Raw genomic sequence first — 13,513 nt, 5'->3', positions numbered from 1 at the left:
TTTCTCAGTAAATGAAAGATTAAAAGATAACAGATCAATAGGTTCATTAATGTTTGCAACTCTATATGTTATCTGTGAAATAATCACAGCTACATAAACAGAATTAGTGAAGAAAGACCACTGTTGTTGGTAATGTCAAGACGTTTAACATTTGAGCCTTTCCCCATCTGGCCCACCCTGCCTCTGCATAGTACATAAAGGTGAACCCTGCACTCGAGGATCAATTAGTTTTTCCCCCAGAAAAAGGTAAATTTATCGCTCAAGTACTCTATCTGATTTCCAAATCTAAAGTCTGTTGTACTATTGCTCCAACTCTTCAGCTGAGTTTTATCTTCGGAGCAATAATTCTCCTTAAAATAATAAATTTGCCATTAGTTTCTTCAAAATATTTGTTCTTCACCCTCTATGCAGCTGCCCTACATATCTGTATCAAGCAGAATATGAAGTGCTCTTGTGCTTTCACTGTGGCTAATAATCATGATTGTTGTTTTCACTGTTTTGAATTGAAACACATCGTAAGCTCTTATAACACCTGCCTGGGCTTTTCAGCTCATACCAACCGGATTGGCTCTGAAGGTTTCCGGACATCCTGTTTTTAAAAAAAAAACCACCACACCAAGATGCTCAGTCCAAGCATCATCTGGCACCACTGTTCAGTTGGTGCTCCTAGCACCAGCTCCGCCATCACTGGCTGACCTAGTGGTGCGCCTATACTCATAAGAAAGCTGTTTGTCATCATTCTGGATACTGTTCCGATACTGAGCAGTGCCACAACATCTTTGTCTTGCCAGAGGGACAGGAAGACTCTCAGTTACTCTTCCGAGGACTAGTACTTCAATTCTGTAACCTCAACAAAGCACAAAAAAGCCTTGTTCACTCTTCTAAGAATTGGCATTGGCCATACCATCCTGTCTTCTTTTTAGTTCTTTTTAGGTGCTGATAGGCCTACTGTGTATTTCCATATCAGTTATTTTTCCCACCACTGTTTTACAAGGTTAATTAGTGTGCAATTTGATGCATCGGTACTAGCTTTATATCTAGTTCATACAAATAAAAATATTCAAGATGCTTACACACTTTTGTTTGTACAGTATCTGCTTTGCATCTGTATGAATCTACGGTTGTTTGATTGTAAAATACTTGATTGTAATGTCACTCCACCCAATTAGGTACCAGAACGACAGAATACTGCTCCTTCTACTAATCACGTCCCAGAATTTCAACCAATCAGATCATAAAGTTCACTGTACCTTCAACATTCCAGAACTATATCTCATTGATCCAAATAACCATTTTACCAGAAGATTTGATTTTTTTTTCAGACGCCATGATAGTTTCCTATTTCTTAACTATTCTATTTCTATAGCTATCAGAAAAATGAAGTACTGAACCAGATGCCAGAAAAAGTGAGACAAAGATGGGTTAGAGAGGAAACGTAAGGAAGACTAAACTTACAAAGTGAGGGAGAAAACAAGAGCAGAGACGATGAGGGGACAGAGTGGGTGAGATATATATGTAGGGAAAGAGAAGGAGGTGAAAGAGTTGAAGAGAAACAGAAAGAAGACAACATGCAATCAGTAAATGGAAAAAGCAGACATTTGTAACCAGAGAGATGCACAATTTTCTAAAATTTTTGTCAGTGAGCAATGTTGCAGCAATACAGCTTATGTTTATACAAAAGCCCTGTCCTGTTCTCCTGTTTATTTCCTGCGTGTAGGACTCCTGCATTGAAGATGAGCTAAGGTATCTGCTGGCTTCCCTACCGCAGTCTGAAGTGGATCAGTGTGTGCAGTACTTTACTTCACTAGCTCTACGAGAAAGTAATCAGTCCTTATCAGCACAAAGGGTAAGCTTCGAAGATCCAGTCCCGTGCTGTCATCCTATTTGTGACATTTGTAACATTACTGGAATAGCATTTACTGCTTCCAGACTGGATGATATCTTTTTAAAAGATTCCTGCTGCTGTGCAACTGCAAGGACTGCAAATGAAGCATTCCTAATGGCCAGTAGTTGCATCATAGCTCTATGTTTTAGCCTCCCAAATCCATGCCCATCTTGCCCGCTTGAACCCATCCAATCAGGTTTTCGCCTCTGCCACATCACTCAAACAGCCCATATCAAAATCACAAATGCTATCTTATGTGACTATGACCGTGGTGCACTATCCCTCCTCATCCTTCTCGATCTGTCTGCAGCCCTTGACACGGTTGACCACACCATCCTCCTCCGACACCTCTCCTCCATTTTCCAGCTGGGTGTGACTGCCCTCGCCTGGTTCCATCCTTATCTAGCCAATCGCAGCCAGAGAATCACCTGCAGTGGCTTCTCTTCCTGCTTCCGCTCCGTTACTTCTGGAGTCCCCCAAGGATCTATCCTTGGCCCCCTCCTATTTCTCATCTACGGGCTGCCTCTCGGCGACATCATCCAAAAACACAACGCCAAATGAACTTCCGACCACATATCCGCTCCATCACCAAGACCATCTACTCCATAACATCACCGGTCTCCGCCCCTCATCCATGCCTTTGTTACCTTTAGACTTGACTCTCCTGGCTGTCCTCCCAAATACCACTCTCCATAAACTTGAGCTCATCCAAAACTCTGCTGCCCATATCCTAACTCGCACTAAGTCCTGTTCACCCATCACCCCTGTGCTCGCTGGCTTACATTGATTCCAGGTCTGGCAACACCTAGATTTTAAAATCCTCATCCTTGCTTTCAAATCTCTTTGTGGCCTCACCTCTACCTATTTCTGTAACCTCCTCCAGCACTACAACCCTCTGAGATCTCTGTGCTCCTCCAATTCTGGCCCCTAGTGCAAGCCCGATTTTAATCGCTCCACCATTGGCGGCAGTGCCTTGAGCTGCCAAGGCCCTACGCTCTGTAATTCCCTCCCTAAACCTCTCTACCTCTCTCTCCTCTAAGACGCTCCTTAAAATCTACCTCTTTGACCAAGCTTTTGGTCACCCCTCCTAATATCTCCTTATGTGGCTCGGTGTCAAATTTTGTTTGATAACGCTCCTATAAAGCACCTTGTGACGTTTTACTACGTTAAAGGTGCTTTATAAATGTAAGTTGTTGTTGTAAATCTTTCCATTAGTATTAAATAATATCGGAGATTTAGCAATCGCCAACAGGTGGGGTCTAAATGTTTTAAGCCTTGGTATGCGGCTCGAAAGAAGATTTTAATGTCAGCTTTGTTCAGTTTTTAGTATTCTTGCCTCTGAGTCAGAAGTTCTTGGGTTCAAACCCTTGTATATACTAGGCTGACAGTACTTTGGAAATGCTGCATTGCCACAGGTGTCATCGTTCAAATGAGATGTTAAACTGTGGACCCACCTGCCTGTATAGAATCATTAAGTTTTACAGCACAGGAGGAGATCATTTGATCTACTGTATCTGAGCCATATCTTTGCTAGAACAATCTAAAACTCATCCAACTGCCCTGCTGTCTCCCATAGCCTCGTATCTTCCTCTGCTTGAAATTTTTATCCAATTTTCCCGTAAAAATGCAATGATCTCTGCCTCAACTACTGCCTGTGGCAAAGCATTCCAAAGTCCAACAACTCTCTGTGTAAAGAAATTTCTCCTAATCTCTCTCCTCGGTGACAATTGTAAATTGATGGACCTTTCATCACTGACTCCCCAACCAAAGGAAACAGTCGTTTCCTATTTACCCTGTCAAAATCCTTCATAGAGTTAAAAGCTCCTATTAAATCTGTTAGCCTTCATTGGAAAAAGTCCCAGTATTTTAAATCTCTATAGTCTCATGACTATAGTTTCCCAACCCTCCTATTGTAAAGGTGAATCTATGCTGCATGTTCTCTATGGCATTAATGTCCTTTCTGTAATAGTGTACCCAAAACCACACACTAACTGTGGCCTAACCAATTGCCTTGTACAAATTTATCATTATCACTTCACTCCTGTACTTTATCCCCCTATTTATAAAATCAAAATGCCTCTGGTCCCTTTTATGGTTTTACCTACCTTCACTCGCACTTTCAAGGATTTATGTATTTGGACCCATAGGTGTCTCTGTTTACCCACACCCCTCAGAGTAGTTTTTCAAAGTTCAGGTAGGCATTACAGGTCCCATGACACTATTTGAAGAATAGCAAGGAGTTCACCCAGTCTACTGACCGTTGATCTTTCCTCAACCAGCCCCAGCAAAAGTAGATGAACTGGACAGTCATCTTGTTGCTGTTTATGGGCCTCTACTGTGCAAAAAATGCATGCTGAGTTTGCCTACATAAAAGCAGTCATTGCACTAGAGAGTAATTTTTGGCACATGAAGCACTTTGGAATGTTTCTGAAAGACGTGTTATATAAATGCAAATTCATTCTTTCTTTGTGTTTCTCCACTTTTACGTTTGCTTCCCATATTTTCCGATATTCATCTGCAAGCACATAGCTTTGAGGTCCAGAACTTTTCTCCAACCCCGACCCCTCCTTCATGTGCCTCCCTTCTCCACCCACTAGTTTAGAAAAGCGGTCCTACACTCTGAGCCTTGCAAGACAGGAGCATGAATTGGAGAACTGGGCCTACAGTGCTCCTTCAAACTCCCTCTGCCTTCTCTGCCGCATCCCTTCATATTCATCTTGGAACTCCAACCTATGTTCCTATCTAGCAAGACTCCGTGCTGAATATAGGATTGCTGATTCAAACCCTTACATTACAGCTTGTCTGCCTGCTCCTGCCTTGTTCAGCTGCAGCTCATCTCTCTTCGATCATCCTGCTTTTTCTCAGAAACTATCCCAGTTATCTAATCAGACACCTTTTGACAGGCACCATCTGGCCAGCCACTTATTCACCTCACAAAAATCCTTACAAACTTGTCATCTTTACCAATGACCGGTATCGTTTCAGACAAATTTCTATCTCACTTCCTTCAATTTCCAGGCAAGATAACTGAACTTTCTCTTTAGTATCTCAGACTGTGTCTCTTGTGTTTATTTCAAAATGTGCAAGTACTGCCAATTTGTTTTCCACTTTCTGAACTGTCTACGAATATAGTATCTTCCGCTAACTTTCCATCTTGTTAGCTTGGTTTTTATGGCAGAACTGGGTATGCACAAACCAGTGATGCTCATATAACCATTACCTGCTGTTTCCCTCAATTAAGCATCCTCCCTTCTTATCTCTGCTGCATTGACTCTTCCTCAAATACTTCCATCCCTCTCATCAGAAACATGTTTGGTATTGCCCATTGCCTAAAATCTCTTTGACCCCGCTATTCCCTCTTTGCTGATTATCCCCTCTCCCTTACAACCTGTCCTTATTGTCCAGTGATTGTCTGAATGACCAAACTCTCTCTTCTCTGCTGCATCCCATCATATTCATCATGGAACTCCCTCAGTTGGTTCTCTGCTTTTGCCATCTCATTTACTGTGTCAAAATCAGTGAGCCATTTATTACACATAGGATTACATATGGAGTCTACAGCACATAAACAGGCCACTTAAAAATAAAACTCTACCCTGTCTTAAAAGAAGAGTGCAGTGCCATTATAGGGTATAGAGCAGATCTGAATCCAGTTATTCAATCTTTTGTGTTTCAGGGAGGTTTGTGGTGCTTTGGGGGGAATGGGCTTCCTTATGCACAGAGTCTAAGCTCCGTTCCATGTGAGAAGGTTGAATCATTTTGTCTGCAAGCTCTAGCTAAACATTCTAAGGTAAAGCTTTATTTTATTCCATGAGAGCTCTGAACCAAAGTATTGTGTTTTCTGTTAAGGAGGTAAAACTAACCACTTCAGTTTCTATGTATTATGACTTCGGTAAGTAACCAGTGAACACTCCACAGACTAAATCATCCGTTATTGAGCGATTATTTAGATGATTAGTAAATAAGAATGGAGGAAAAGAAAAGGCTATCTAGCCACACAGTTCGTTCTACCATTCAAGTCTCTTTCGATTTTGCGCTTATGCTGAATGGTTTACTGCGATGTATTCTAAAAATACAGTGGGCTTCATTTAAGTTAATACCAAATTGGTTACCATTTAAAGAATGCAGTTGTTAGTTTTTCCCTTTCCCTCCATCTGTCCTGGAGACTGGGTACGGTCCTATGGGTGATGATCACCCCCTGGTACTTCACCAGAGTGACTTATACACGGTCACACCACAATAATGGTTGCCTTATTAAATTGGTGAAATACAAAAAAAAGACCTGGTTGTTATGCATGATCCTTGACCGTGAGTGTTGGCAAAGTATTAAATCATGGGATAAGCACAATTGAGCCGGCACCTGTCCCCCTCTGATGTTCACACATTCACACCTCCAGCAGATGTTGCTGGATTGTCATCTGAAGCCAATCTCAGGTTAATTGTAACACCCCTACCATGGTCCTGGCTGCAATTAGCTAATTCAGCTAAGACTGGAGGTTGCACCTGGGACCATCCTGGTCAGTACGGCTCATCTCCTCACTGAATCAACTTATCAGGGGAGCTAATTGAATATTTCTGTTTGATTGATAGAGGATAGTTTTGGGTAATTCACACTTGATTTCCTGGCTTTTTTTTATTCATTCATTAGATGTGGACATCGCTGGCAAGGCCAGCATTTATTGCCCAACCCTAATTGCCCTTGAGAAGGTGGTGGTGAGTCGCCTTCTTGAACCGCTGCAGTCCGTGTGGTGAAGGTTCTCCCACAGTGCTGTTAGGTAGGGAATTCCAGGATTTTGACCCAGCGACGATGAAGGAACGGCGATATATTTCCAAATCAGGATGTTGTGTGACTTGGAGGGGAACGTGCAGGTGGTGGTGTTCCCATGTGCCTGCTGCCCTTGTCCTAGGCAGTAGAGATCGCGGGTTTGGGAGGTGCTGTTGAAAAAGCCTTGGTGAGTTGTTGTATTGTATCTTGTAGGTGTGCCAGTGGTGAAGGGGGTGACTGTTTAAGGTGGTAGATGGCATGCCAATCAAGTGGGCTGCTTTGTCCTGGATGGTGTTGAGCCTCTTGAGTGTTGTTGGAGCTGCAAGTGGAGAATATTCTATCACACTCCTCACTTGTGCCTTCTAAATGGTGGAAAGGCCTTGGGGAGTCAGGAGGTGAGTCACTCGCCGCAGAATACCCAGCCTCTGACCTGCACTTGTAACCACAGTATTTATATGGCTGGTCCAGTTAAGTTTCTGGTCAATGGTGACCCCCAGGATGTTGATGGTGGGGGATTCGGCGATGGTAATGCCGTTGAACATCAGCGGGAGGTGGTTAGACTCTCTTGTTAGAGATGGCCATTGCCTGGCACTTGTCTGGTGCGAATGTTACTTGCCACTTATCAGCCCAAGCCTGGATGTCGTCCAGGTCTTGCTGCATGCGGGCACAGACTGCTCCATTATCTGAGGGGTTGCGAATGGAACTGAGCACTCTGCAATCATCAGCAAATATCCGCACTTATGATGGAGGGAAGGTCATAGATGAAGCAGCTGAAGATGATTGAGCCTAGGACTCTGCCCTGAGGAACTCCTGGGGCTGAGATGATTGGCCTCCAACAACCACCACCATCTTCCTTTGTGCGAGGTATGACTCCAGCCACTGGAGAGTTTTCCCCTGATTCCCATTGACATCAATTTTACTAGGGGTCCTTGATGCCACACTCTGTCAAATGCTGCCTTGATGTCAAGGGCAGTCATTCTCACCTCACCTCTGGAATTCAGCTCTTTTGTCCATGTTTAGACCAAGGCTGTAATGAGGTCTGGAGCCGAGTGGTCCGGGCAGAACCCAAACTGAGCATCGGTGAGCAGGTTATTGGTGAATAAGTGCCGCTTGATAGCACTGTCGATGACTCCTTCCATCACTGTGCTGATGATTGAGTGTAGACTGATGGGGCGGTAATTGGCCGGATTGGATTTGTCCTGCTTTTTGTGGACAGGATACACCTTGCCAATTTTCACTTTGTCAGGTAGATGCCAGTGTTGTAGCTGTTCTGGAACAGCTTGACTGGAGGCGCAGCTAGTTCTGGAGCACAAGTCTTCAGCACTACAGCCGGGATGTTGTCAGGGCACATTAACTGCTCTAAACTGATTTTTCAATTATTGCTTAGACAAATTTCCTTGTGGTTACAGATTGAAATGCACATACCTCCTTTTTGTTGCATTAAGCTCAGAGTAATAGTATGAAAATGGTTATCATTTTGGGAAATCTCGAATTAAATCAAAATATATTAGACATTGTGAATCAGGAGCCTTACTGATACAATCATTATGATGCAATCATTTATTCCATAGGCATTTTTGTATATAAAGAGTATCAGTCTTCAAATCTGATCTTTCCCTTTATAGTAAATGTACTGTAACGTGTTTGCATATTAAAGGCAGGTTATGTCCCTGGTGACCATTGTGAACAATAAAACTTGCCTGCAGCGGTTATAGAGTTAATTCAACGGCCATACTTGAAGGCAATTTGCATGTTGTATAAAAAGATTGAGTACTTTGGTTCTTGATGCTGACTAAATGACCACCTAGCGTCATCTCTAGATGTGTGTGTGGCAGGAGACTATGCTATCCTTGCTTCTCAAGATAAAATTAGTGAACATTTAGAGATGCATGTTATAATCAAGGACAGCCAGCACAGATTTGTTAAAAGGCAAGTTATGTTTGACATATTTAACGTTTTGAAGAAGTGAACAGTTGGGTAGATTAAGGGAATGCAGTAGATGTGGTGTATATAGATTTTCAGAAGGTGTCTCAAGAGAATTGTTAAGAAAAAGATCAGGTATGATGAAATGTAGCAGCATTGTTAGACGGTTGGTGAACAGACAAGAAACTAAGAGTTGGGGTAAATGAGTGTTTGCTTGGAGTGAAGAAGAGTTGAAGTGGTCCTATGGGTCAGTGCTGGGTCCACTTTTTCTTGGGTATATGTAGATGATTTGAACTTGGTTATGGGAAGCACAATATTAAAAATTTGCTAATGACACAAAAGGAGGAAGTTTAATAAACAATGAGGAGGGCTGTAAAAGACGTCAGAAAGACATAGACTGGTTGGTGGAATGGGCAGACAGATGGCAGTTGCAACTTAATGTGGAAAAGAGAGAAAAAACAAAGATGGGAGTATACATATAAACTAAAGATACCGAAGGGTGTGAATGAAGAGAGAGATCTGGGGTTCAAATACATAATCTCCTGAAAGTGCTAGTGCTGATAGATAATGCCTTAAAAAAGACTAATAGAATCTTGGGTTTTGTAAATAAGAGTGTACAGTACAAGAGTAAAGAATGAAGTAACGATAAGTTTATACAAAACGTTGATTATACTGTGGACTACTGTTTGGTGTTCCATTATAGGAAGGAGATTACAGCCTTAACGAGTGTACAGTGTAGATTCACCAAGATAAAAGAAAGAAATTGCATTTATGTAGCATATTTCACCACTTCAGGACATCCCAAAGCGCTTCACAGCCAATGAAGTATTTTTGAAGTGTAGTCACTGTTATAATGTAGGGAAATGCAGCAGCAGCACTGTAAGGTCCCGCAAACAGCAATGAAATAATGACCAGGAAATCTATTTGGTTGTGGGGTAAATGTTGGCCTGGACACCGGGAGAACATCTGCTCTTCAAATTGTGCTGTGGGCTCTTTTATGTCTATCTGAGAGGACAGACCCCGGGGCCTCAGTTTAATGTCTTATCAAAAGATAGCACCTCTGATAGTGAGTCAGCCCCTCAGCCCTGCAGTGAAAGTTCAGCCTAGATTATGTGCTCAGATTTCTGAAGTGGAGGTTAAACCCACGGCCTTCTGAGTTAGAGGAAAGAGTGAGCCAAGGCTGATGCCATAGCGATGGGAAACTATGGTTATGAGGAAGAGATACAGGGACTGCTTCCACTGAAGCAGAAAAGGGTAAGAGGAGATTTAATAGTTTTTAAAATTATGAAGGGTTTTGATAGAGCGACTGGGGGAAGACTACATCCTCTAGTTGGGGAGTCAGTGACCAGAGACCATCAATTTAAAATTATCACCAAGAGTCAGGAGAGAGGTTGGGAGAAATTTCTTTACATGGGACAAAATTAGTAGAGACTTGGAGAAGTGTGGATTAATGAAGGAAAGCCAGCAGGGATTTGTTAAAGGCAAATCATGTTTGATTGAGTACTTTGATGAGGTAACAGAGAGGGTTGATGAGGGCAATGCAGCTGATGTTGTTTATGTGGACTTTCAAAAGGTGATTGATAAAGTGCCCCATAATAGGCTTGTCAGCAAAATTGAATAAAAGGGGCTGCGGCAGCATGAATACGAAATTGGCTAAGTGACAGGAAACAGAGAGTATTGGTGAACGGTTGTTTTTCAGACTGGAGGAAGGTATACAGTGGTGTTCTCCAGGGGTCGGTACTAGGACCGCTGCTTTTTTTGATATATATTAATGACTTGGACTTGGGTGTACAGGGCAAAATTTGCAGATGACACAAAATTGGAAGTGTGGTAAACAGTGAGGAGGATAGTGATAGACTTCAAGAGGACATACAGGCTGGTAGAATGGGTGGACACATGGCAGATGAAACTTAATGCAGAGAAGTGCAAAGTGATACATTCTGGCAGGAAGAATGAGGAGAGGCAATATAAACTAAATGGTATAAATCTAAAGGGAGTGCAGGAACAAAGAAGCCTACGGTAAATGTGCATACATCTTTGAAGGTGGCAGGACAGGTTGAGAAAATGGTTAAAAAAGCATACAGGATCCTGGGCTTTATAAATAGAGGCATTGAGTACAAAAGCAAGGAAGTTATGTTGAACCTTTATAAAACACTGATTCGGCCACAACTGGAGTATTGTGTTCAATTCTGGGCACCGCACTTTAGGAACGATGTGAAGGCCTTAGAGGGTGCAGAAAAGATTTACTAGAATGGTTCGAGGGATGGGGGACTTCAGTTATGTGGATAGACTGGAGAAGTTGGGGTTGTTCTCCTTAGAGCAGAGAAGGTTGAGAGGCGATTTGATAGAAGTGCTCAAAATCATGAGGGATTTAGATAAAGTAAATAAAGAGAAACTGTTCCCATTGGCGGAAGGGTCAAGAACTAGAGGACACGATTTAAGGTGATTGGCAAAAGAATCAAAGACGACATGAGGAAAAACTTTTTTACGCAGCGAGTAGTTATGATCCGGAGTGCTTTGCCTGAAAGGGTGGTGGATGCAGATTCATTGTGGCTTATGAAAAGGAATTTGAAGGGAATTTAAAAAGGAAAGGGAATTTGAAGGGAAAAAATGTTCAGGGTTATGGGGAGAGAGTGGGGGAATGGGACTAACTGGATTGCTCTTACAAAGAGCTGGCAGGGGCTTGATGGGCTGAATAGCTTCCTTCTGTGCTGTAACGATTCTATGATTCAGAGGGTTGTTGGAACAGGGAATGCTTTGCCACAGGGCATGCTTGAGGCAGACACCATTGCATCTTTTAAGGGAAAGTTGGATAAATATTTGAAGCAGAGGAAGATACAAGGCCATGGGTAGAGAGTGGGGCTGTGGGATTAGTTTGGATTGCTCAAGCATGGAGCTGATATAGGCCGAGTGGCCTCTTTCTGTGCTGTAAACTTCTATGGTTCTAAGAATATCCAACCAACCATTTCTTGCCTAGAGCAATCTCCCTTTTAAATTGTGACTTCAAAATTCTGCACAAGGTTAAAGTTGAATAATCTTTCCACTGAATTTAATAGATCACAATCCAACATTTGGTATTATTCTGTGGCTTACCCTCTTAGTAACATCCATTGCTTCTTAAACTTTCACAAAAATATCCAGAATGATGTGTGATGTTTTCTTTGGATGCAGAGAAATCCTTCAACCAGGTAGAATGGAACTTTCTCAAAGCTAGCTTGAGGGGATAATGTTTGGAAGAGCACATAAATATTACACTGGATCTATTACACTCCAATACATTTGCACTAGTAAATTCTGCTGTCTCTAATACTTGTTAGAGTAGGTCCGGGGGGACTGACGATGATTTCCATGTCTATTGGACATACCCAGTTGTTCAAGCATACTGGGTATCAACAAGGAATTCATTGTAATTGAACCTCTTGTATTGTGAGCTAAGGTTGCCAGTTCCACTCTTCAGATCCTGGTGCAAGCTGGTGAATTGATGTGCTGCTATTCACTGCTCAGTGGTGTGTTCCTGTCCCGTGGTGCGTGTGTAATTACCACATTAGTCTTTTTCAATTTAACTGTTGTGGAATTGAGCGTGACTGAATGTATTATGCATCTCAACCTCTGGCTGGACATGTCCCTTCAGATACGGTTTCCATTTTGTGGGCTGCTTTACCTGACTTTCAACTTTTATGGGGAGGGAGGGGTCCCCGAGTTAGGTCATGACGGGGGGGGGGGTTGGGGAAAGAGGGTGTCCCTGAGATAGGTGGCGACCGGGAAGAGGGTGGTGGTGGGGTGGTGGTGAAGAGGATGTCCCTGAGATTGGTGACGACCAGGGATGTAAGCAGATGACCCTGAAACAGGTGGTGACTAGGGGAGGCTGCCCCTGAGATAGGTGGCAACCAGGGAAGACTACCCTGAGATAGTTGGTGACTGGGGAGGAAATGGGTGTCCCTCAGATAGGTGGTGACTGAGAGAAGGTGTCCCTGACATAGATGGCGACTAGGGGAGGGTGTCCCTGAGACAGGTGGTAATTCTGGACAATCTCGTAGTGCAGAGCCTCAGTGGCATGTTAATATTTGAGATTTATACTTAAAGGGAGCAGCCACCACTGATGATGGGGATTTTACTGGCCCAGAGTAAGTACCGTTCTCTAATATGTCACTGCCCACATATCTCATTCTGAAGTCTGGGTCAGTATTTTCCTGGATAGTGTTTTGTAACTCGGTACTTGATTATGTTTCATTTTTTCTGCTAACTCTTAAAATGCTACAAAAATATTGCACTTATAATGGCCACCTGTAGACTATTGACAATGTACATTGATTTCAATGAACATATAGATTTCATAAACAATAATAGAGGAATCAAATTGGGACAGTGTCTGCATGGTTGGGTGGAGAAGCAAGTATTTTGTAAAAGGTATTATTGCTTTTCTTTTAACCTTAACTGAAGTCTCTTGAGCAGCTGTGTGACGTGGATTCAGTTTTAGGTGGTTTGAAAAAGTTACAACTGAGTGCAGTATTCACATCATGCCATGAGATGGCAGTGATGCAGTTCTGAATCATAGAATGACATAGCACAGAAGAAGGTCATTCGGCCCACTCTGCCTGTGCCGGCTCTTTGAAAGAGCTATCCAATTAGTCTCATTCCCCTGCTATTTCCCCATAGCCATGCATTTTTTTCCCCTTCAAATATTTATGCAATTCCCTTTTAAAAGTTTTATTGAATCTGCTTCCACCACCCTTTCAGGCAGTGCATTCCAGATCATAAAAACTGGCTGCGTAAAAAAAAAAGTTCTCCTCATCTCACTTCTGGTTCTTTTGCCAATTACCTTAAATCTGTGTCCTCTGGTTACCGATCCTTCTGCCACTGGAAACAGTTTCTCTTGATTTACTCTATCAAAATCCTTCATGATTTTAAACACCTCTCAAATTTCCCTTTAACCGTCTCTG

The 13,513-nt window shown here is 42.6% G+C and overlaps 1 protein-coding gene across 5 annotated transcripts in view; it reads left to right on the top strand.

The window, feature by feature from the left end:
- Window positions 1-13,513, top strand: part of serac1 (serine active site containing 1) — a 94,059-nt gene that overhangs the window by 32,877 nt on the left and 47,669 nt on the right. For 3 of the 5 annotated variants that reach the window (XM_067989157.1, XM_067989158.1, XM_067989161.1), the window contains 2 exons: window positions 1,718-1,846; window positions 5,562-5,675. The exons of 1 other annotated variant lie outside the window; for it this stretch is intronic. In XM_067989157.1, the coding sequence (XP_067845258.1) occupies window positions 1,718-1,846; window positions 5,562-5,675 (243 nt within the window). The remainder of the gene's footprint in view (window positions 1-1,717; window positions 1,847-5,561; window positions 5,676-13,513) is intronic. One more of the 5 variants, XM_067989159.1, reaches the window with a different exon arrangement.

Source organism: Heptranchias perlo, chromosome 8, assembly GCF_035084215.1.
Source record: "Heptranchias perlo isolate sHepPer1 chromosome 8, sHepPer1.hap1, whole genome shotgun sequence".
NCBI classification, from domain to species: domain Eukaryota; kingdom Metazoa; phylum Chordata; class Chondrichthyes; order Hexanchiformes; family Hexanchidae; genus Heptranchias; species Heptranchias perlo.
This window is presented reverse-complemented; position numbering and strand designations above follow the sequence as displayed.